The sequence below is a fragment of the Hibiscus syriacus genome, unplaced genomic scaffold (genome assembly GCF_006381635.1).
Source record: "Hibiscus syriacus cultivar Baekdansim isolate YM2019G1 unplaced genomic scaffold, ASM638163v2 tig00110474_pilon, whole genome shotgun sequence".
In the NCBI taxonomy this organism is placed as follows: domain Eukaryota; kingdom Viridiplantae; phylum Streptophyta; class Magnoliopsida; order Malvales; family Malvaceae; genus Hibiscus; species Hibiscus syriacus.
In genome coordinates this window covers 1309900-1334583 of record NW_024062753.1, presented here as the reverse complement: position 1 = coordinate 1334583, position 24684 = coordinate 1309900, and the positions used below count along the sequence as shown (strand labels likewise).

General features: G+C 35.9%; 2 protein-coding genes and 2 pseudogenes across 3 annotated transcripts; 1 reads left to right on the top strand and 3 right to left on the bottom strand.

Annotated features, from left to right (window-relative positions):
* Positions 1 to 997: 997 nt before the first annotated feature.
* Positions 998 to 3625, top strand: LOC120128074 (WD-40 repeat-containing protein MSI2-like). The gene is made up of 7 exons (XM_039145858.1): positions 998 to 1375; positions 1555 to 1878; positions 1969 to 2112; positions 2198 to 2322; positions 2718 to 2813; positions 3207 to 3470; positions 3502 to 3625. The coding sequence occupies exons 1-6, from the start codon at positions 1073 to 1075 to the stop codon at positions 3427 to 3429; spliced, it is 1215 nt and encodes a 404-aa protein (XP_039001789.1). The 5' UTR covers positions 998 to 1072; the 3' UTR covers positions 3430 to 3470; positions 3502 to 3625.
* A 713-nt stretch (positions 3626 to 4338) lies between these two features.
* LOC120128022 lies at positions 4339 to 5813 on the bottom strand (annotated as a pseudogene).
* Positions 5814 to 9730: 3917 nt separating this feature from the next.
* On the bottom strand, positions 9731 to 12863 carry LOC120127995 (PTI1-like tyrosine-protein kinase 3). Of its 2 annotated transcripts, none has more exons than XM_039145780.1 (10): positions 12477 to 12863; positions 12227 to 12300; positions 12031 to 12149; positions 11815 to 11930; positions 11209 to 11628; positions 10881 to 11129; positions 10638 to 10801; positions 10336 to 10563; positions 10119 to 10268; positions 9731 to 10051 (listed from the first exon to the last, which is right to left on the bottom strand). In XM_039145780.1, the coding sequence occupies exons 1-10, from the start codon at positions 12610 to 12612 to the stop codon at positions 9914 to 9916; spliced, it is 1794 nt and encodes a 597-aa protein (XP_039001711.1). In that variant the 5' UTR covers positions 12613 to 12863; the 3' UTR covers positions 9731 to 9913. The 2 variants fall into 2 exon arrangements, with proteins under 2 accessions (XP_039001711.1, XP_039001710.1); XM_039145779.1 differs by having other exon boundaries at positions 9732 to 10051; positions 11209 to 11718; positions 12477 to 12862.
* Positions 12864 to 13669: 806 nt separating this feature from the next.
* On the bottom strand, positions 13670 to 22698 carry LOC120128131 (annotated as a pseudogene).
* Between the last annotated feature and the right edge of the window lie 1986 nt (positions 22699 to 24684).

Here is a 24684-nt window from a genome sequence, read left to right as displayed (position 1 = left end):
TTTTCTATCCTTATATGTATATGATTCTAATGCAAACTCTATTCTAAAATTTAGGGTAATTAAACTGATTTCAAAATATTCTAACACGAAGTAAACTTGTACTAATTTTATATATATTTAACTCTTTTATGAAGTCATATATGATTGGTGTAAAAAAACCAATTAAATAGAACTAATCGAAAACTAAATCAATATAATTGAAATACGTTTGTTTATTCAAGTTTTTTTCTTCGAAAAAGTTAATTGATTATACCAATTTTTTTATTAAACTAAATGTGATTACAAAATAATATATGTTCTAAATGTTCTCAATTATTTGAAAATAAGCGTTCAACCACCCTTGCAATTACTAGTGTTCGAACTCGTGATCTCTAAAAATAATAATCATTCTTTTAACCACTGAGATAAGTTAGTTTGTGCAATTTAATAAACAAATATAAAACTTAACTCAACTGAAATTAAAATATAAACTCAAAGTAGTACTTGTAAACTATCACTATATGTATTATTATAATAAACATAAATTTTTATTGATTGATTTGACAAATACTTACAATATTGATTCATGTATCGTAATAATACATAAAACGATCATTTAAATATTCAATTTCATCTATTTCTATTAATGTTAACCTATGTACTTTATTATATGGAATGATAATTTATATATCATATTAGATATTTTGACATTATATATCACATTGAATCTTTTAAAATTAAAAGTACTATATTTTATATTTTTTATCAAATTAAAGTTATTATATTAAAAATTTCACCGATAGATAATTACCAAATTTCACATTTTAAAAGTAGAGGTATCATAATGGATATGTTTTTGAAGTGCAAGTACCAAATGTGATGTTGTCGCCCTTCCCTACGAGCGGGTCCAAGGCAATCCAGCCCACTGTTGCTTCGAACATGGCACTTTGGGCTGTCTGACTGTGTTCTTTCGCGTCACAGCCCTAAACCTCAAACCTTAATATAAAGGAGCTGCACAAATTAGGAACGCAAAACCCTTGCTTTCATTTTTGGCGGGAGGATAGAAAGAAATCCTTGCGAAGAATCCAATCGAATGGCGGAGATGACCCCTGAGCAGGTAGAGGAAGAGTTCAGCGTATGGAAGAAGAACACCCCATTCCTCTACGATCTCATCGTTTCTCACCCGCTCGAGTGGCCTTCTTTGACTGTCCACTGGGTACCTTCTTCTCCCACCCCTTATGGAGCCGACCCTACTTTAAACGTTCACAAGATTGTCCTCGGCACCCACACCAGCGGTGGCGCCACGGATTTCCTCATGATTGCAGACGCAATACTCCCCACCCTTGCCTCTGAATCCAACATCGCCTCTAAAAATGATGACCCAATTATCCCTAAGGTTTGTTATGTTTTTATATTTTCTTTGCTTAACTTTTGGATACGGAGTAATCGAGGAAATTCATTAAGTTTTTTGAACCCTTTATTGGTATCTAACCAATATTCGTATTTACGAGGGAAGTTATCTGCCCACTTAATGTTTAATGAAATTACAAGCTGAAGTTGGTTGGGTTATTATAGGTGGAGATAACACAGAAAATGCGTGTTGATGGGGAAGTCAACAGGGCTAGATGTATGCCGCAAAATCCGGTTATTATCGGTGCAAAGACCAGTGGCTGTGAGGTTTTTGTGTTTGATTACGCCAAGCAGGCAGCAAAGGAGCAAGAGGGTGAATGTGTTGCTGATTTGAGGTTGAGGGGTCATGATAAAGAAGGGTATGGATTATCGTGGAGTCCGTTTAAGGAGGGTTATCTTCTTAGTGGTTCACAAGACCATAAGATATGCCTGTGGGACTTGTCAGCTTGGCCTCAAGATACTGTTCTTGATGCTACGCATGTTTATGAGGTATCTATGGGACTTTGCTCTTTTGTTTTATCGGAAATGCTCAGATTTTCATACTTGAACAATTTTTATCTGATTTGAATACCTTTGTAGGCCCATAAGAGTGTGGTTGAAGATGTATCATGGCATCTGAAGAATGAGAATCTATTTGGTTCGGCCGGTGATGATTGTCAGTTGATGATCTGGGACTTGCGCACTAACCAAACCGAACAACATGTTAAAGCTCATGAGAGAGAGGTTAATTGAGCTTCATGTTACAGTTTTGGTTTGTTTTAATGTTTCCATTTGATCATCTGATAAGGTATATTCATTTTTGTCTCAGATCAATTATTTGTCGTTCAATCCCTATAATGAGTGGGTTCTGGCCACAGCATCTTCTGACTCCTCCATATGTTTGTTTGATATGCGAAAGCTGACTGTTCCTTTGCATGTTTTAAGCAGTCACAGGTTAGTCTGCTTCCTTCCAGATTGATCCTGATATTAATATGCTAAAGCAAATTACACACAAATGTTAATGTGCGGTAATTGATAACAAGGTCTATTAAAATTATACTTCTATCTGCATCTGACTCCATTAGTTAAGGAAATATTTTACTCTTTGTTCAAAGTAATTAGATTCATTTAATTGATAAACTTGTGTAAAGGAATTCCCAATTCTACTTACTGTTTGCTTCAAGTTATACTGGAACATTTGTTATTAATTTTCGTTCCTTTCCATTTGTCACCCCTTGCTTTTAGGTAAGCTGCACAATTTGTATCAGCTACTCCATGATCCATTTACTCAAAATGGTGCTTGAAAATCATTGAAATAGGACTTATCACCTTGTATTTGTCTTTTACAGTGGAGAAGTCTTCCAGGTAGAATGGGATCCTAATCATGAGACGGTGCTGGCATCTTCTGGTGATGATAGAAGATTGATGATTTGGGACCTTAACAGGTAGTTCAGATTTGGATCGATATTAGAAATCTGTTCAATGCTTTTGTTCTACATGTCGTCTATCTCAGATTATGCCTTCACTTCTCTTTCTTTGCTTTCAAGCTTTATGTGACCATACACCATGTTAGATTATATATATCATATAATAAAAATTCTTTCCTCCGATATGATTCTATGAACTATTCTGAAGTTGGTGGGTGCAACATGATCAATTTGACCATTTCACAGCCCAAACTGCTGAATTCCTTTGTTCTTATGGTTTTGATCATCTTTGGGCTTGCCTAAGACTATTAATCCACTTAACCACCACTAACATTGTTTCATTCATATAAACATTCTAAACTGCTCATGCTGTCCCTCACGACCTATTATTGGTTTATTATTGATTCGCAGGATTGGAGAAGAGCAATTAGAAATCGAGTTAGATGCAGATGATGGCCCTCCTGAGCTTCTTTTTGCTCATGGGGGCCATAAAGCTAAAATTTCGGATTTCTCATGGAACAAAAATGAGCCATGGGTGATTTCGAGTGTAGCCGAGGATAATACTCTTCAGGTGTGGCAATTGGCAGAGAGTATATATCGAGACGACGATGACATTCAAACCGCCGAGGAGTGAGGACTATCACATAGTTCATAGATATTGGTTTTAGAGTCTTAAGAAGGACCCTTCAAGTGAGTGAACGCTAGGTATTATCATATTTTCTAAGTGAGCAACTTTAGGAGTGTTGAACATGTAATTTAATATTCAAACCTTCCGTCTGCTATAATTAGCTTATTTAAGGTTGATTTACTGTTGAACTAAAGTTTCTGTAAAATTTAACCTGAAATTGGAGACTTGATGTTTGTTTTAACGCTCCCATAGTCTTACAACTACAAGTTTTCATCGAACATTCGTTGATCAAAACCTCGGTTAAAAGATGGCACTTGAGTAGCCGTCTCTGGCCTTCCTAAACAGTAATTACTGATGGATCTCATACATTGTGAGATAATTTATTAGCTCGGTAACTGTTAAGAAACCAGATGGTAGGAGCTATAAACCATAAGTTTCCACTTTACAAGCCTGTTGTCTTTAAACCATAAACTAATTGCAGTTATTTACTTCCATTAAAAGGTTGAAGGAGTTGATGGCATCATGGGTGCTAGTGCGCTGCCCAATGTCAGTTTGTGACCTACTTTGTTCGGCAATGTAATCAACAAGGCTGCACATTACTAAATATTTTGTGCTGCTCATTATAACGGTAAGAACGAATTGCCTCTATGTATGTAAAAGAATTGCCATTCATTGAATGAACTTAGGAAGATATGCAGGATGGAGTGCTGACAGATAATCAAGAAACAATGGATGCTTTGGTTAGGGCATTTCATCTTCCTTTATCCATTCTTATAGTTGGAGTGGGGACTGTAGACTTTAAACAAATGCAATTTTATTCTAGAACAATCTTTTCAAGTGTCACCTTTTGCATTAGCAGCGTGCTATAGTTGTAATTTTTCTAGGATGATAAGAAAATGTTTTTGGTTCTGTGAAAAGGCTCTATTTGATTATGGCTCATAAGGACTTGGACTCTCCATATCTTTATACATTGTTCAGTAATACGAATAAAGTTTGGATGAATCATATATACATTAAATTATGACAATCAACTCCTAAAGTTTACCTTTCCTTCTTTTTGTGCCAGAAGGTTTGCCATTAGGCCCTGCACTTCCAACCCCACGCTCCTTGGCTCCAGAGTTGTGAATTTCCAAACACTGAATATCATCAGTTTCACGCCCATCAAATCCATGTCCGTCCAGTGCTGCAGCTGCTTCGACCCCCGGGTGAAGGCAATACATCTGGTCATTGCATTGCACTTTGCAGGGATTCATCACATAAGCACCAGGCAAATTCATCGGCTCAACATTAGTTGTAGGTTTCTGATAAGGAAACAATCCAATCTCCCCTTCAATTCTTCCTCGAACATCCACTAGCAAACACTTTAGCCTTGCAACCTCGGCCTCCAATGCAGCCTGCCCATGCAACCTCTTCAACAGCTGCTGGTTCAACGTCCTCAACCGAACAACTTCATCTTCCAACGAGGCTGCTCGTTCCTTAAGCTTTTGCCTATACTTCCTAACAGCTTCTCGATTCCCCAAAGGCCGTTTCTTCGATTTCTTCTCCCTAGACCCCTCGTATCATCGGCAGCAGCCTTATCTTCAGTCAGGGAAGGCACAATTTTGGTATGAACATGGAAACAGGTATGTGTATGAGAGTTATCAGGGCCAGGTGGATTGCAAGTGTGTGTATGAGTACATGCATGAGAATCATCGAGTATTTGGTCGAAAAAACTGTCCATGGAGCAACTGCTTGGAATATCACCCGTGTTATTGCCACCAGAAAACACTTCTTGGTTCGAAAAATCAAGCTCTCCATCGTCCATTACAAGTAGAAATCCCCAGAAAAATCAGAGGGAAACACTTGAATATATTTAAGGAAATATAAATTTATGATTTTGAAACTGATCCAGAAAACAAAAAATGCCCAATTAGAAAATGAAAATACCATATATATATATATATATATATATATATATGCTTTTTATATTAAAAAAATCCTAATAATTCCTATATACATGTTATTCAAAGCAAGTATTACAAGATTAAGATGGGGGGGGGGGAAACAGAAATTTCATCTCAAAATGAAAATCACCAATTATAATCAGCAAAAAATAAGTAGACAAGAGAGAGCCTTAGTAAGCCAATAAAGAAAACAGCAAGCTGAACAACATGGGATGATCCGAATAATTGGATACAATTAAGGTTCAACAAGAAACCAAACGAACAACGAATCGAAGGAAGAGCATCGTTATCAAAGATTCGACAAATCGAAACCCTAGAAAAATAATCATAGCATTTTGAAGATTCCTAAAATAGACGTACCGCAAACAAGGGAGGAAACCGGAGAGCTTAAGTTGCAGAGATTCCACTGTCCTGTTTTTTTCTTGGTCGGAAATCGTGGAGTCCTTGTTGCTTTCAATTTATAGGTACTTGAGGGACTTTGTTATAAATTTAGAAAAGAATTATATGCGGTGGTACTATGGTGTAATGATGTTTATGAATTGAAAGATGTAACTTAAAGGTTGCACCGTTCGATGTCTAAAATTACCACGTGGTTGGATTATGATTATATGGATCAATAATTTGATGTGACTTATGGTACGAAAATTCAAAGGAGTGGTGGGAAAGTCATGTAATTTGGTCCCATTATTTATTTCATCATCTTTACTTGACATTTAAAATTTATTTTATGAAAAATTATAATCATAAAATAATGAGGTTGAAACAATAACTTCCGTGATTGATGTGGAATAGAAAGTCAAGTTGCGGCACTTGAGCAGTTGAGCTAAACTTTGTGGGGAAGCAGCGTATAAGGTAGACACGGCAATCCGTATATTCATCCATCGTGTATTCATTTAGTTAAAGTTATCATGTTGTGTTTGTGTGGTGGTGGGATTCAATCATATCAATGTTTGACAAGTATATATAAACAAATGGCTGCTTTGCATTTTACTCCAATGGGATTGTCTAGGAAATACGATTAATATACGGTTAATATATGGTATTATCAGATATATTAAAAGATATTTAATAAATTCGGTTTAGCGCTACCTATTATGTTGACAGACTAATAATATTTTAGGTAGAAAATATGAAAAAACTATTAAAAATTTTGGTAACCGATAAACTTTGATTATCGGTAAATATCGATACATATATATAAGTGTCTATGCTTATTTTACTGTGGAAAATATTAATTTAAGATTATGTTTTAGTGAGTTTTAAGATATTAATTTAGTAATTATACACGTCTAATGATTTATTTTTATGTTACGGTATAAATTATTATTAAATTAAAAATAATAAACATAGATATTACATATTATTATTATCTTTGGTTAAAATTGTTAAATTTAAATTCTAGATAATATTTTATAAAATATCAAAACAATCAAATAATTTTTTTGTGTAAATGAAATTATTAAATTAATATTGTATGTGGAAAACATGAAGCACTATTAAAAATTTTTGAAACATAAATTACATAATTTTCAACAAAGTATCGATACATTTTTATAAAAAAATATCTATACTTTCAACATATCAGGTAAATTTTATCGGTTTTATCATAATGTTACCTGATATGTTGAAAGTATCGATCCTTTTTTATAAAAAGGATTGATACTTTACAATATAACAGGTAAAAATATGATGTAATAGGTAGCGCTTATATAATGTAATAGGTAGCGCTTATATAATGTAATATGTAGCGCTTATATAATAAAATATATTAATTACTGTAAACATTATCAAATATAATAACATATTAGGTACCGCTTATATAATGTAATAAGTAGCGCTTATATAATGTAATAAGTAGCACTTATATAATGTAATAGGTAGCGTTTACATAATAAAATAGGTTAATTACTGAAAACATTATCAAACACAATAACATATTATGTACAACTTATATAATGTAATAGGTAGCGCTTATATAATAAAATAGGTTAATTATTGGAAAATTATTAAGGACAATAACATATTAGGTAGTGCTTATATAACGTAATAGGTAGTGCTTATATAATAAAATAGGTTAATTATTTAATTTGTTATTATAATATATTAGGTAAACGCCTAAAATATTACCAATGATAACATAACCGGTTATTTACAGGAAATATTATCAAGTATAATAATGTAAACGGTAAAAAAAATAGGCGCTACCTATTACATTAAACTACCTACCGGATATGTTGAAAGTATCGATTCCATTTAAATAAGTATCGACACTTTTGGAATTTAAAAGAAAATCAGTAATAGTTCCTATAAACATCAAATACAATAAAATAATATTATTTATTAATAAAATAATATTATTATTTTTAAAATACTAGAATAATTTATTTAATATTATTTATGTAAATATTATTATTAAAATATTATATCTATAATTTTATAGATAAAAAATTATGATTATTATATTTTATTAAAATAAAATTATTATAAATTATATTTTTTATTTTTTATAATAAGAATAATATATCATTAATTATATTATAATGAGAGAATAATTAAGTATATGTGTCGATACATTTTCTAAAAGTATCGACACATATGTTATAATTATAATGTAATAGGTAAATTTACAATGTAACTGATATACAACAATAACAAAACAGGTAAAAATTACCGAAAATATCATTATTTTAACAAAACATGTAAAATGCTATCGATTTTGTATTTTTTTTATCGATTTTGTTATTGTTGGGCATTTTATCTGAAATGTTAAAAAACATTGATATTTTAGGTAAAAATAATAATGTTTTAGGTAATTTTTACCGATTTTGTTATGCCCAACAATAACAAAATCGATAAAAATAGAATTTTTAATGAAAAAAAGAGTAAACACAAATTATACAAATTAATTTTAATTTTTTTAGTTTGTAAGTTGCCACAAAATAACTAATGAAAAAAAAGACACGGTATTTCTATTTCGATATTAACTTTCAAATAATATATATATATATATATATATATATATATATATATATATATATATATATATATAATTACAATATAATTTTAAAAAATAATCATAAAGAAGTGACGAAAAATAATCATAATTACATTATAATTATAAACATCAAATTCAATAAAATAATATTATTTATTAACAAAATAATAATATTATTTTTAAAATATTAGAATAATTTATTTAATATAATTTATGTCAATATTATTATTAAAATATTATATCTATAATTTTATAAATAAAAAATTATGATTATTATATTTTATTAAAATAAAATTATTATAAATTATATTTATTATTTATTATAATAAGAATAATATATCATTAATTATATTATAATGAGAGAATAGTTAAACATATGTGTCGATACATTTTCTAAAAGTATCGACACATATGTTACATCGAAACCGATAATTATAATGTAATAGATAAATTTACAATGTTACCAGTATAAATATACCGATTTTATGAGAGAATATGTCTACATAATGTATCGACACAAATTTAAAAAGTGTCGATACATTTTGTTCAGAATGAATGCCAAACGAGGTGCACACATAAAGTGTCGATATATTTATTAAAAGTATCGATCACAAAAACATCGAAACCGATAATTACAATGTAATATGTAAATTTACAATGTATTTAGTAGAAATATATCGGTTTTATGAGAAAATAAGTCTACATAATGTATCGACACATTTTAAGTTTGTGTCTATAATTTTTTTCCAGAATTAATGTCCAACGAGGTGCACACATAAAGTGTCGATACATTTATTAAAAGTATCGATCTTAAAAAATCAAAACCGATAATTATAATGTAATAGGTAATTTACAATGTACCCGGTAGAAATATACCGGTTTTATGAGAAAATAGGTCTACATAATGTATCGACACGTTTTAAGTTTGTGTCGATACTTTTTTCCAGAATGAATGCCCAACGAGGTGCACGCATAAAGTGTCGATACATTTAAAATTGTATTGATCCCAAAAACATCGAAACCGATAATTATAATGTAATAGGTAAATTTGTAATGTTACTGATATAAATATACCGATTTTATGATAGAATAAGTCAATATAAACGCTACCTATTACATTATATAAGCGCTACCTAATATATTATTATACTTGATAATATTTTCAGTAATTAACCTATTTTATTATATAAGCACTACCTATTACATTATATAAACGTTATCTAATATGTTATTGTGTTTGATAATATTTCCAGTAATTAACATATTTTATTATATAAACAATATCTATTACATTATATAAGCGCTACCTAATTTATTATTTTAATAATATTTTCAGTTAAATCATATATCATAATCGTCGAAATTTTAACAGTTAATTTTTAGTTGTTTTTTAACCGGTGCACAGCATAAATACCCAACTGTTCATGTTTTTAGACATTCCCAAAACTGGGTTTTCCACAAGCTGTCAGCTTTTAGTTCTTGACATGGCAGTAATGTAATTGAAACTCGCTCGCCTCCATCTTTCTTTTAAATATTCCTCCATGGAAATGAATCATCGAGCATCAAGAAGACTTAAATGTAACTCTGCCTTGGAATTCGGATAAACTTCATCATCATTTTGATCTTGGTCTTTTTGTTGGTCTGCTATTTTGCGAGCAACAGTTGTTTCCCCTCTTAAGAGCTCCAGTATCTGTATCCAGAATATGTAAATGAAGATTCATTTCACAATGTTGATAGAAAAGCTTGATAATAGCTACCTCACTCATCTTCGGCCGGAGTCGAGCCGATTGAGTTATGCACAGGGTTGCTGCTCCAACCAGTATATGCATCCGAGTCTCGTCCACGTTTCCATTCAAGTCGGGGTCCAGTAGCCGCTTCATATCCTTGCTCTCTATTATTTTCTTTGCCTAAAATCAATTCATTAATGGTCATATACCATACATATTCAGAGATTGTTTGAGACAAGATTCTTACCCACATGACCAAGCTCTGCTGGCCCTCGGGGTTCTCAAAGTTTATTGGTCTTTTCCCGGACAGCAGTTCAAGTAGAATAACACCAAAAGCATACACATCCACCTTGTCACAAAGTTTACCATACATGAAATATTCTGGAGCTAAATACCCAAATGTTCCAACAACATCAGTTTGTGTGAAAAATGATGAACCAGTTGGTCCCCATATTGCTAGCCCAAAGTCGGATAACTGTCACATAGAAAATAGATGGCCGTGTTATCGGTTTTCGACATTATTTTGATTAGTTACCATTTCTCAGTTACCTTTGGTTCAAGCTTATCTGAAAGAAGAATGTTTGAAGACTTGACATCACGATGAATAACAGGTTGAGGAGACTGGTTGTGTAGGTAATTTAGGCCTTCAGCAATCCCAACAGCAATCTTATATCTCACTTCCAATGTCAACCCATGTTTTTCTTTATTCTTTCCTGCAATATACATTAGCTTGCATCTGTAAGGTCTTATCCGAGTCCAATTAAGAAACATAGATCTCATGGAAAGGCATACCGTGCACAACTTCTTCCAAGCTTCCCTTGGATGATAAGTCATAGACAAATAATAGCTCGTGATCGCTAATGCACACACCGATTAGAGGCATGACGTGCTTATGATTCAGCGACATGATTATTTCAATTTCATTGGCGAAACTTTTGCAGGCCTCTTTTGATGACTTGAGAATCTTAACAGCAACAGCCTTGTCATCCGGGAGGATACCCTTGTAAACAAGGTTGCTGGGGCCTTTTCCGATCAGATTCTCTGCCATGAAACAGAATTTTAGCCAAAGAAAACATAATAGAAAACACATAATTTGCAAGGCTCGTTAGAGACGCAAAACCTGGGGAGAATTGGGATGTTGCAGCTTTGAGGACATTATAAGTGAACCACTTGCAATTAGATGAGTTCGTTTTCAAGAGTTTCTCCAAGTGTTTCCGCAATTCAGATGACATATTCTCATCTTCACTGCCACGGAATTCAACTTCCAATGGCTCTTCTTTGATGGTAGAACATCTAGGACTACGATAAGGCGAACGACTCGGTAAATTCATTACCCAGTTAACAACTGAGATACTCCTGGCTAGCTTTGCTTGCGGTGTTGCTGGACAAGCAGTCCTCAGGAGGAGGGGCCAGCCAGGCTTACAGTCTATATATTTACCTTCAGGAACCCAAATGGACTGGGATATCTTCGGATCTTCACTACTGGTTCTTGATTCATCTTTCAAGCTTTGAATCCCTTCAAAACTCGATATCTCTGACCCTACATCGGAATCACCATATTCTGATTCCCATTCTCTAGCAACACTGTTTTCAATCAAACAAAGACTTGGTCTTGGATCACCGGTAAAACCTGACATAGTTAAAATTTATCTCTATAACTTCTGAAGACAAAATTAGAAACTAGAAGCCTGTTTCATTTATATTCCTAGGACAGTTAAAACCAAACCTGGCAGTTGATTATTGTTGGACCTACTGAAGACAAATTTCCCATTGTAGATAGCGACAACATCAGTCGTTGCCGGCAACCTTCTTGCGCAATATTGAGCAGTGGAAGTCCAACCCCTGAAAACGATATATGTTTTGAGAGTAATCAATCAGACAAAGAGTCAAACCAGTTTAAACAACCAAAACAAAGATTGAATCTCTAAATTGTTTCCTTTACCCGAGTGCACAATGTTTGCCTGTGCCGAGAACTAAAGCTACAGCAGCATAGTTGTTTGCTTCTCGAATCAAAACATTTCGAGTTGAATTTCCTTTGAAAATCTGGCCTTTAAGACCTATCTGAAATCAAATTATGCAAAATCAGATTATGAAATCAATTCATTTATCTAAAATGCCTACATTGATAACGAACGTACCTTCTTCATAGAGCATAGGTCTTCATATGCTTCTAAATAAGCCTCTAACAACAAATTCTCTCCCAAAGCATTATCTTCATAGAAAACTTCAAATTAGAAACATGGAAGAACTACATATTACTTTACTAATGAACCTAGGAAAGCTATGTTGCTCCGGCTCTTGATTTTTCTTAAAAGTTCCCACGGGTATTGAGCTGTACATGAAAAACATACGAAAATTGAATACAATCATATCCGACTAGAGAGTTACCAAAACTGGGGGAGACATGAAGTGCAACAACACAATCACCAGGTTCTGCAACTTTTACAAGAGCCCAACTAAGCAAATCCCTGCTTTGCCCGTCTAATCGAATCCCAACCACCACATTTCTCTTCTCAGGGGGCATCTTTTCTTAACTTCACCCTCACTAATTATCTTAAAACCAAAGCATACCTTCTTATGAATTTCCGAGGACAAAATTACAAACATTTCAATCTCAGAAGCTCCATCTCCACAGTCGAGTTGTCCCAAAAAAGTAGCCCAGAAAACTAGTTAACACTGTGCGATTATAAATGAAACACCATTAACATATTTTCATTTGAAAACCAAGTGAAGATAACCAACAACTCTGTGAATCATGGAACAAAGACAAACAAAACAAGACAAAATCATTTGTATCAATTCATTCTTTGTATTAAAAGGAAGAGAAAAAAAAACGTTTTAAAAAGGTTATATTGCTGCCAAATGACATCACCCCTTTACCTGCTGAAAATCAAATTTCCAAGTTTGACCTCGATTTAATTAAAAATATTAAATATGCATTTTACTACTGTAATATAAAATGACTAAAAAATTATAAATATTTTAATTGTGAATTCAATTACGCAGTTGAACTTCATTAAGAGATCAGTGGATCCATTATAAGTAATTCTTAGTGCTCATTTTTTTTCCTTTCCTAATACGCACGGCATGAACTCATTACTTCATCATCACGATCTTCATGCAAATCCCTAGCTACTTATCTACTGCAATTTTTCTCTTTTATTTTAATTTAAAAAAAAAACAAGTGGTTTGCCCCAAGTCAATTGTCATTTTCTTGATTAATTTTTCAAAACATGGTCCCAATTTTTAACCCATAGTTCCTAATCGTTGAGCTCGGTCAATGACGTAACTAGCAAGTTATTAATTAAGTACGTGATCAATTATAATATTAGAAGGATGATTATTTGGTGTCAAATATTTTTACTTAGTAGAGTAAAAAATTGACAAATATTATTTAATATGCTATTAATGAAATATTTACAAATAACAGTTTTTAATTTCACTTTTATTAAAGAATAAAAGTGTATTCTTTTAAAAGTACATCAACGAACAAAAATGATATAAATGTTACGTAAACCCTTTTATTTTTCCTTCTAATGGAACAAAAGTAAAGATATATTGAATTTATTCATTTTCCTTCCACTATTTACATAATATAATATATTCATATATAATTTCTACTTATGTACAAATTTCTTGCAGCTGCATGCGACAGTGCTTCACAAAATACTCTCTGAGAAAGTCATTTGTGCTTGTGTTGTAGTCGCATTCACCTATCACAGATTAAACAAAAAATGCTCACAAATGAGAAATATAGCCCAGGGCTTTTAGGGATTTGAGTCCGAGTATAAACAAGACACATGAATCTACAACTCACTCCGGCTCGGTTATTATCTAATCGAGCTTGAATTATCAAATGAAGTTGAACTCAAGTATCTTCACGCTTGACTCGAGCAACACAAACTTGATAGACCTTTTTTTCCCCAATTCGAGCTCGATCTAAAACACAAACAATCAAGCTAGAAGTCAAGTATGAGATTTTCTATTAAAGTAAACGAGCTCAACCGAACGAACTTCAAGTCTCAAGTTTTCAGTCAAGCAGCTTCTTACAGTTTGAGCTCAAGTCAGCTTGATTACATTCCTAACTATGAGGCACGAGCACGAATTATGAACGGATGGTCCACCATTATATTTGTAACTAGCCTTGGGAATACAACAAAATCTGGAAGTGACGTGACCGGAAACCGTCGTTGGAGCAAAAAATAATGCGCCATCTCAAAACATCAAACAATCTCAGGTGAGAAAATTGACCCAGATTATCATACACAGGTCTCTGTTTTGGTTACCCATACGACATCATGATAAATCGAATGATCCATGCCCTTCACTGATTGCATATATCAATTTCTTGTACATAATCTCCTGTTCAGATAGCAGCAGCAGGGAATGATGAATAAATGAGAACGATAAGAATAATCAAAGGATCAATCAAGGTTCTAACTAATCATGCCTTGGTAGAATATGGAGGAAGCTTCAAGAAATTAGCACAAGTCATGACACTGGACAAGTAATCATCGGCTGATTCCAAGGCTCCAGTTCCAGCAGCACTTGCAGAATGCTGCATTCAGAACACATAAGCGTTAGAACCATAAACATTAAAAAAGATAATGATAATAAAAGGAGATCCCAAAGCAGCTGAATGAAATATATTTACAATTAGGCTTAGAAATGATTAGACCAACACCGTTGAAGAAAATCCATTACTTTCAAGTAAGTGAGAACATTGATAGAAACTTTTTCAATCTAACCCCAGTTACCTTCCTAACAATCGTCAGTTTAGGATTCAGTGCTGCCAGACCGCCAGGTGGAAGTTTGGCTGCACCAGTAACAAATTGGCAGAAGGCCCGTTGCTGCTTTGGTGTAAATTCTCCCATAATTTCAAGTAACTACAAAATCATCATTATGCATCAAATAGAGTTTAAACCAGTAACTAGATATCAAAACAATTAAGATTGTAATGAAAACAAACATAACAATTGCAGGGCTCTTTGCCGTATATCCATGATCAAATTTTATGTGATCAACAAGTGTCTCAATCTGCATATATAGAAGTTGGAATTGTTAAATCAATGTGGCCAACCAGTTCTAATCAAAGATACCTCCCACAACTCCCTGCGACCACACAGCAAATACTCAAGCTCTTGGGGAGTAAAGATTTGTAATGAAACAATATCAAAAACCTGCTTATTAACGAATATATTAGCATGGCAATGAAATCACCGACATAGATCCATCATACATGCAAAGAATTAAAAAGGAAATCCAGAATGAACATCAACAAATGGTTAATCAAGAAAACTCGGAACTAAGGCAACCCTGACCTGATTAAATCCAGCCCTAAATGACTCCATTTGCTGCATAATTCCAGTCTTGACAGTCGCATCAATAACCAGAGATATGTATTCCTCCAAGTTTTTGATATCCACCTGTTCTATGTAATGGAAGCTCAGAATAATCCGCTGGCAAGGAGAAAGAAAAAAGAAAAAACCAGTGAGGGAATAGAATTAGAATTTGAAAGCATACAGTTTCATCTCCTGGCTTCAATACGTAGTCTGGATAACCCGGGAGTGAAAAATCCAAACAAAGATCTTCTATCTGCACTCCACGGAAGCGTAAATCACCAATTGCATCACCATTGTCACCACAAATTGATTTCAAATATTGCTTTCGACAAACAAGAAGATGCAATTCTAGCAAAATTTTCCCAAGCTCGGAATCCAAAGACAATATTGTGCAAATCAAGTTCCTGCAATGGATTAGAAATCAACACCTTCAGCCAAAAATGTAGAAAGACCATTGAGGCAACACTAGGAATTTTATAGATATTCAAATATGTAATCTGATTCTGCTTACTTCACCGAGCAAAAGTTTATAAAATGATGTTGACAGAGGCAGGTCTAAAAGCCGTCCATCTTGAAGAGCTTTTGCCATTACACTCCCCAGCAGCAGCAAATTTTCAAGTACTTTAGAAAACTGGGTACCTTCAGAAGCATTAGCATTTGGCGGCCAAGGTCGAGGGAACAATCCCAAAGGAGCTTGGATCATATCTCCATTAGTAGTAGAAGCAGTAGTTTCTCCTTTTTTTCTTTTCATCTCCATCAATTTCCATTAATGACTTATTCGACGTAGAATTTGATCTCCACATTCCAAGTTCAAACTTTTGCAAGTCATGGCTTAAAAGTGTATAGAACTCCAAAGTTGGACCCAATCCAGTGCCAACTTCTCAAAAATATTCAACTTCAAGCACAGCTTTTTGAACAGAATAAAACTTCATTAATTTTGCAGCAGAATCCAAAATACGGTCCCGTGAGAGACGAACTTTTTGTCGCTGTAATCTCCCGACCCTCACCTCTCGTTCATTAGTTGTCCCTTGGTCATCAGAACTCTGTTGTTGCTGAAGGCGGTATATGTCACGGTTGGGAGAGAGGAAGAGAAGCACGAAGCGATGGGCATTGGGGATTTAGAAAATGAATTAGGGATTGAGCACGTAGTGAATTGGGGAATTTTGATGAAGAGGAATTAAAAGGGGAGCATGTGACTCACATGGGAAAACTAACATGAAGAAAAGGAAGGGAAACAAGGGTCTTAGGATAAGCCCAAGCCAAAATAGGAGGAAACCTAGTGATTGTGATTAAATAACATGTACTGCATAATATAGTTTTCATGTGTGAAAAGAATTAACTTTTTCTTCTCTTGAATCTATATTCTCTCGTCTATTTTCTCATCTTTTCTTCTCTTCTTCGTCTATTATCTTCTCTATTTCTTGAGGGTCATAACAGTATAATGCACGAGACAACCCGTAGGCAGTTGAATAAAAGTACTTCCTTCGTGTCTCAAAAGGAAATAAAAAGGGGCATGCCTTTGTCAAATGGAAACACCAGCATGGAAGGTTTCCACTGCAAAGAGTAAGGCCATCCTGTATTTGCCGAGCCAGTTTTGGAGTTAGCTTACCATTAATAAATTCCTCCGAAGGAACTCTAGAACCAGTGATACTCAACTCATCCAGATTTAAAAATTTTCCCTCAGCAAAATTGTCAGAAAATATCAGAAATATTAAACGAGGTGCAAGTTGATTCAAACCCTCTAACACACGCAACAGTGCCAATATAGTATAGGTAGGATTAGATCTTTCTAGATCACAAGGAAGCTCCCCTTGCAAGATGCTATCTAAAAGTGATATTCTATGAGTTTGGGGATCGGAGATGTAGCTGGAAGAACCATAGCAGAACTTGATCCCGCCACAGATGTTCGGTCAGCTTGGCTATCCGCCCTCTGATATGTTATTGTGTAGATATCATTCCACAGTCTGCTTCCCTCAGTGGAAATAAAACCACTAGCAGCACAACTTTCATCATCATCCTCATCCAACACAAGCTGTCCTTGAATCGCCTGAGAGATTGTGAAATGCCTTTTGAGCTGCTTACCACCAGTAGTGAATATCAATTTTGGAGGCTCATTAGAACTACTAAATGAATGCCACCCTTCTAGATCTCTAGCTCCCCTAATACCACTACTATTGACAGTTCCAGGCCCAGCCATGGAAACAGCTGAAACCAAAGTAGCACCCTTTGAACCATAAGAACTCCTAAAATCAGCAGAGTCTGAACACTTAACGGCAGTATCTCTGCTGCTAGATCTTGAAGCTTCATTTATTTGGCTATCACTAATGCCCAGGGCACATGTTCCATCTTCAGCTGAATCACCCAATTTAACATCATGAACTTTGTCTGGCATGCAAACAGGAAGAGAATCATCGCTGAGCACCTGGAACAACAGTTCCATCAAGCAATAGTAAAATCTAAATGAAGTTTCCCGTCAACAAGAAGGTACAGGCACAAGATCACTTACATCTTCATCATCGGATATATCATCATCTCCACAGGAGACGTATGCAATTCTTCATCCTACAAAAAAAGGGGACAAAATGATATCACTGAACAGGAAACAAATGAAAAAAAAGGCAGAGTGTCATGCAAACAACAGAGAAGAAGCACAATTCAATTATCTGGAGTCTAATTTGGATATTAACAAATGAACAAACCAACTTCAGCATGTGAACTTATGGAATACAAATTGGCCCAGACATATAATGGTGTTCATATCTAAGGATCATAAAGCGTACCTCAGAAGTGGAGCCACCATTTATAAGTTTAATTGGAGAATCTTTATCCAGAGCAGCATTTCTTGTGTGAGTTCCTCTCAACTCCTCTTGAACAGTCTCCAAAACAACCTTACCTTTGCCCTTTGACGAGTTTTTGCTTTTCTTCTGTGATGATGGTTCTTTTCTGGCCGCATCTCCTATATTAACAGATGATCTGGACCTTGACAAATAATGACGAGTGATTGAAGCAGGATTTGAGATAGATGGAGAAGCAGCAGCCTCACTAGGTGGGTTCCCAGATTCAGAATTTCCTACTAAAATAGAGGGTTTCTGAGCAGCCTCAATTTGTTGAACTCGTGGCCAAAGAAATTCTTCTACAGCTGCTAGATTTGCTAATGGGTCAATCAACACATTGTTTGATGAATAATCACGAAGAGATTTCCCTCCTTGGGCTCGACAGAGACGCAACTTACAAGGCTGAGATAATGCACTAAATCCAAAAGAGAGGCGTGCATTCCCACCAGAAGACCTAGGAGAATGGCTAAGAACAACAGGGAAACGCTCTAGTGATGATAAAGCGTTTTGAAGCTTCTGAACTAGGACAGTCATTGGAGTAATACTTCCTTTGTCTACATTTGAAGGAAGTGCAACATCAATAAATAATTTGAATCTTTTAAGGGCTTGATGGCAAAGTTTGGGCAGGTTTACATCTGAAATTATCTCCTTAGAGAAGTACCCGAAAGACAAAAAGTTTAGCAAGGCTGCAACAACAGCACTACCAATAAACTCAAAAGTGGATACACCATCCCCCTTGCTCAGTTCTACTAGAATTTCAGAGATCACGCCAATCAAATATATTTCCTTGGAAGCAGAAAAATCATCCAATTGAGAGCCAGAATCTTTAGATTTCCCTTTTGCCTTAGTCTTTTGATCATCAACACCAGCATTCAATTTCATGCAAAGATTTTTTAGGTGTAGAAGCTCTTCTGTTATACCAACTTCAATGGCCCCAGGATAAGATGGGAAATACTTATCTTTAAATTCTTTAGCGCGCACACTAACAATGGTACGGAGATTGAAATTTGCTGCAGGGATTTCGACTGAACTACCAGAAGGGCCAATATTTAAAAATGCTGGATTCTTGGACCCCTCCTCTGAACTTCCTTCAGGATTTGAGTTACCACTGCATCATCTGTAATGCCAAGAAAGAGATGACATTCCAGATACAGGGTCATTATCCTTCTCAACAGATGATGCCAAAGCAGGAGTGTTATTTTGATTACCAATTAATACAAGCTGATCCACAACATGAACCACACCCTCTCTGATAAACATTTTGGAGAATGTTGCAGGAAGCTTTTCCATGAGAATCTCAGCAATCTTTAGGGAAGGAACCAAGACGTGTGGATCTTTTGATGCTAAAACACCAGCCAAAAAACTACAAGTTCAAACAATAAAGTAAGTTTCTATAACCAAACATTACATTAAGTTTTAAAAAGGTTTGAACTGGTATGTTTTACATAAGGTCGATACCTTGATATGTTCGTCAAACTCAATAGACTCTGAATCATCTCTACACTGCTGAAATACACAAGTTTTCCAATAACTGAGAGACATTTGTAGCAAACAGGGGTATTGAGACTGGAACCATAGATCTGCTTGACAAAAAGATGAGACTGTAAGACCCAACAAACCAAAACAAAACCTTCGTAGAGAAAGGAGACATAAGGTACCAGCAAGCCAAGAAAAAAACAAAGAACAGTCATCTGCTAAAGCTTACCTGTATTAGAATAGGAAGTAGATCCATGCCAAATTGCTGAAGAAGTACAGGTTGATGATGCAACAATTGCTCTTGGGCTGAAACTTCAGAAGCATTTTCATCGGTGTTGTCTAGCTTCTCAGAGTTGCTACCAGGAGACTTCACAATAGATACTTTGGAAAATATATTAGAGCAGGCAGTGAAGGAGATGGCTCGTGGAAATGGAGGAAGAAGCTCATTTGCCATATTGGCAATCTCGAAAACCTATGTAGTAGGAAGAGAATTACAAGACAATCAACAAACAGAAGTTATCAGATTGACAATCTCAAAAATCAAGACATATGAAAGGTATTATATAGAAACAAAAAGCAACTAAAACTACCATCTCTTCGTGTTGAATTAAAAATATTACCTGATCAGCTGATCTGTTTATCGCTGGCGGAACAGATGAGTTAGCAGAAACGCCAGAACCTATCAGAATATCTTTAAGGATGCTACTGATCCCAATCTGAAGGAAAGTTTTTCCTCGCAGAGGAGACCCACTTGCACACGTTGAAAGAAGCCGGATTAAGCCCTGATTCAAAAACCCAAGTGTCATGATATTGCACAGAAAAGAATTGGCTGTATAATTAAAATACCAGGAGCAACATATATTCACCGTATATGTTGGTGGGCTCAAAGATGCCTGACCACTGCCAGAATTACTTGTGCAAATGAGAGATGCAACTTGAGTAACCAATCCATGATTGCATACCTCATCTAATTTCTCTGGGGAAGATGCAGAGGCTTCAGAAATGCGGGTCAAACAAACAGAAGCGTGCTCCGACACCTACAAACATGACAAAATGTAGAAAATGAAGAAGAAATACAAGTTTACAATGAACGAATATGACGTTCAAGTTACCTTTGAATCATGATACTGCAAAAGATTTGTTAATAGTGGCACAGCATCCATTACGTAATCAGCTGCATCTGAAGGGAGATTCCTGCACATATTTGCAGCAGTAGATAGTGCTGCTCGCTGTAACATGGGATTAAATAGAAACAAAGTCATTAAGAATATACAGAAAGAAAACTTTCTTCAGTCTATATATCATTAAGCTAAAACGTTTTGGACAAGTTTATTACCTGAACTCCAGTGGAGAAGAAATCCAGGTATGAAAGCACTACCATGAGACCACCAGCTTGCAAACGGGCAGTTGGGTGATCTTGAGATATCTTCTTCAAAGCTTGCAGACACTGTTTCCAGCATTTCAATCAGAAATATAAGAACCCAAACATACCATTTTTTAACTTTCTAATTCAAGTTTACAGTTATGAACAATGTCATATACCCCTTTGGTTTGAGTAAATAACACAATAGTGAATCTTTTATGGTTAGAAACAAGCAAATTTACTTATCGCAGGTAGTCAGTAAATAGATTTATCAACTATCCCAAATTGATCTCCATTCACGTTGAATTGACCTAATGTTTAGTTTACTTAGCAAGACGCGCTCTACTTTATAACACAATGCAGGATACCATTAAATCAATCTATATTACTCAAAACAGAGCATAAGCGTCGAGAAAGGGTATACCTCTGTTACAAGTATGCTCATTTTCCCCCCCAAGATTTTCCACTTTTTTAGAGTATCTTTGTCCTCGGAGATTCATGTCATACCCATCTTTGTCGGACATGTGTGTTTGACCTGGTCATAGGAATCAACATATATGTCTCAATACAGGTACTTCCACAAAAATAAAGAGTTGGAGCAAACATCGGAATCAACTGGAGGAAGTTAATGCTGAATCACATATTCAATTATTATCATTTTCTAAAATCAATTATTTAGAACAGAACCAAAATAAAAACCAACCTGTTCAGCCACGTCCATAAACTCTATTGTAAGCAACTTCGCGCAAAACGATGAAACTGCACCATAATGCACCACAGCAGTACAGGAAGAAGGCAAGGCATCACACAAATGAGTAAGCGCCCTTGCCGCAAGAATCATAATATCAGGGTTACTCTCATGATTAAGCAATCCAACGAGTAAGGGAACGAACAAATCCACGGAAAATGTGCTCAAGGACTCCTCGGTCCCAATTGAAAGCATTTCGGACAGCTCTGTCAACACCTCTACTTGCTTCCATTCCTCTCCATCACCACTCAACTCAGACAGAATCCTCTTCAGCCTCCCGTTCTGTTGAGACGACGAAGATGGGCCCACTGGCGATGAGGGAAGGAAATCATCAATCCCGGCACCGAGCTTCCTCAACAAGCCTTGAAACGCGCTGCTTGCTGACGTCATATTCTGGTGCAAACTCCCCTCATCGCTTTTGCTGTCATTAACATCATCCTCGTCGCCTCCAGAGGTCTCCATATTTAACCCCGAGCTTCTCTCGGGATGGTTAGAATCGTTATCGTTTTCATCTCTACTATCCCTATCAGTCTGCCTATCTACAATCCTTAGCTCATGCTCCTTTTCTTTGCCTTTATCGGAGGCGTGATTAAGACTTTCACTTCTAATTTGGCTAGCTTTGCTGGAACGGCGACGGCGGCGATAACCGAAGAATATTCCTTTGTTGCGGGGTCCATTAAGGAGGCGACAGCTCGTGAAGCGCAAGCGCGAGTCCTGGCGGTGGCGGCAAAAGCAGAGGAGGACACAAATGAATGCGTTTGTTAGAGCAAGTGGTGGGACCAGAGGGAGAGAATGAAGATGAATGTGAAGGAGCAGCTGAGGATGGCTCCGCCCGCTTCCGGCTCCGTTATTGTTAGGTATGACTCATAAATATATTAGTAATGGGTTACGAATTATGTGGGTTGAGGGTGCGGGGCTGCGATCCCGCGGTACGGTACAGGGTTGATATGTAATTATGTACCAGAGTTTTCTATTATAAATAGAGATGTAACTTATACCTAAAAGATCATTGAATAAAACTTCTAGCGCCGCCTAGACACCGAGGCGTAAGCACATTGCCGAACCTCGTAAAATTTTCGTGTTCTTTTGTTTTCTTTACCCGTTTTCGTCAACAATTGGTATCAGATGTCAGGAGCAAAATTCGAAGTCTCGAAATTCGATGGTCAGGGTAACTTCGGATTATGGCAAACGAGGGTGAATGATCTATTGGCACAGCAAGGGATCTTGAAGGCTTTGCGACCTACAAAGCCGTCGTCGATGGATGAGGAAGATTGGGAAGAATTGCAGCAGCGAGCGGCAGGAACCATACGATTATGCTTGGCGGACGAGGTCATGTATCACGTCATGCATCTATCGTCTCCAGACGAAATTTGGAGGAAGTTAAAAAGTCAGTTTATGTCCAAATCCTTAACAACAAAACTGTATCTGAAGCAGCGCCTGTATGGGATGAAGATGCAGGACGATCACGATTTGACGCAACACGTGAATGTCTTCAATCAAATCGTTTCTGATCTGGCTCGGCTTGATGTGAAAATTGAGGATGAAGACAGAGCGATGATTCTGTTGTGTTCGTTGCCTCCCTCTTATGAACACATGGTGACTACTCTTACATATGGGAAAGAGACTATCAACGTTGAGGAGATTACTGCAGCCTTGTTGGCTCACAACCAGCGGAAGCAGAATGCAGGGGAAAGCTCTCAAGCCGATAGCTTATATGTCAAGGGTAATCGAGATCGTGGACGGAAGCCAGAGAAGGCAGGGTCCGGGAAGCGGAATTCCAGATCCAAATCCAGGGATAAGAAGACAATTCACTGTTACAAGTGCAAGGAGGCGGGACATATGAAGCGAGACTGTCCGAAGTTGAAAAAGCAGACTGATGAGAAGCGTGATGGCTCATCCAAGTCTGTGAACGTGGTCGAGGATGATAATTCTGATTGCAGTGAGGGTGATATGCTTTCTATTTCAACGACACAATTGACGGATGCTTGGATTATTGATTCTGGATGTTCTTATCACATCACGCCAAATAGGGAATGGTTTTCGACATACAGGCCGGTTAATTCTGGTTCGGTTTATTTGGGTGATGATCGATGTTGCAATATTGTTGGTATTGGTGATGTCAGAATTAAGATGCACGATGGTTCCGTTCGGACGTTGAGTGGTGTTCGACATATCCCAGACTTGAAGAAGAATTTGATTTCCTTGGGCACTTTGCACAAGAATGGTTTTATCCCTAAGGCTGACGAGGATAAGGAAACCATTCGGATTGTTAAAGGAGCATTGACTGTGATGAAAGGCAAGATGACTGCAGGGAATATCTACATATTGTTAGGGAGTACCGTTGCAGGTGGAGTTTACTCTGTTGAGTCCTGTGATGATACGACAAAATTGTGGCATATGCGCCTTGCTCATCTTAGTGAACGTGGTATGGCAGAATCACACAAGAGAAACTTGTTGCATGGTGTCTGTTGAGTTAATCGATCTACGGAATCGGCCAAGAGGGGGGTGAATTGGCAATTAAAAATTTCGTGGAAGCTTTTGCAGAAAATTTAAAGTAATTGCACAGCGATTTACAGTCGTTCGACTTTCTCAAACAAAGTCTACGTCCACTACCTTAGCTATCCACACTAAGGATTTTCCAACAAATTCACTAATTTGTTCTTTCTTTTGAGGCCAAAGAGATAACCTTACAAAATCCCTCAAGAGTATACCCCAACTCTTGAGAACACTCTTTTTCCCAAAGAGAAGATTACAAATTTGCAAACTTACAAGAAAACCTCACAAGGTAAGATGTTGCACAATTCTAGAACAAAGAAAAGAACACTCAAGGAAA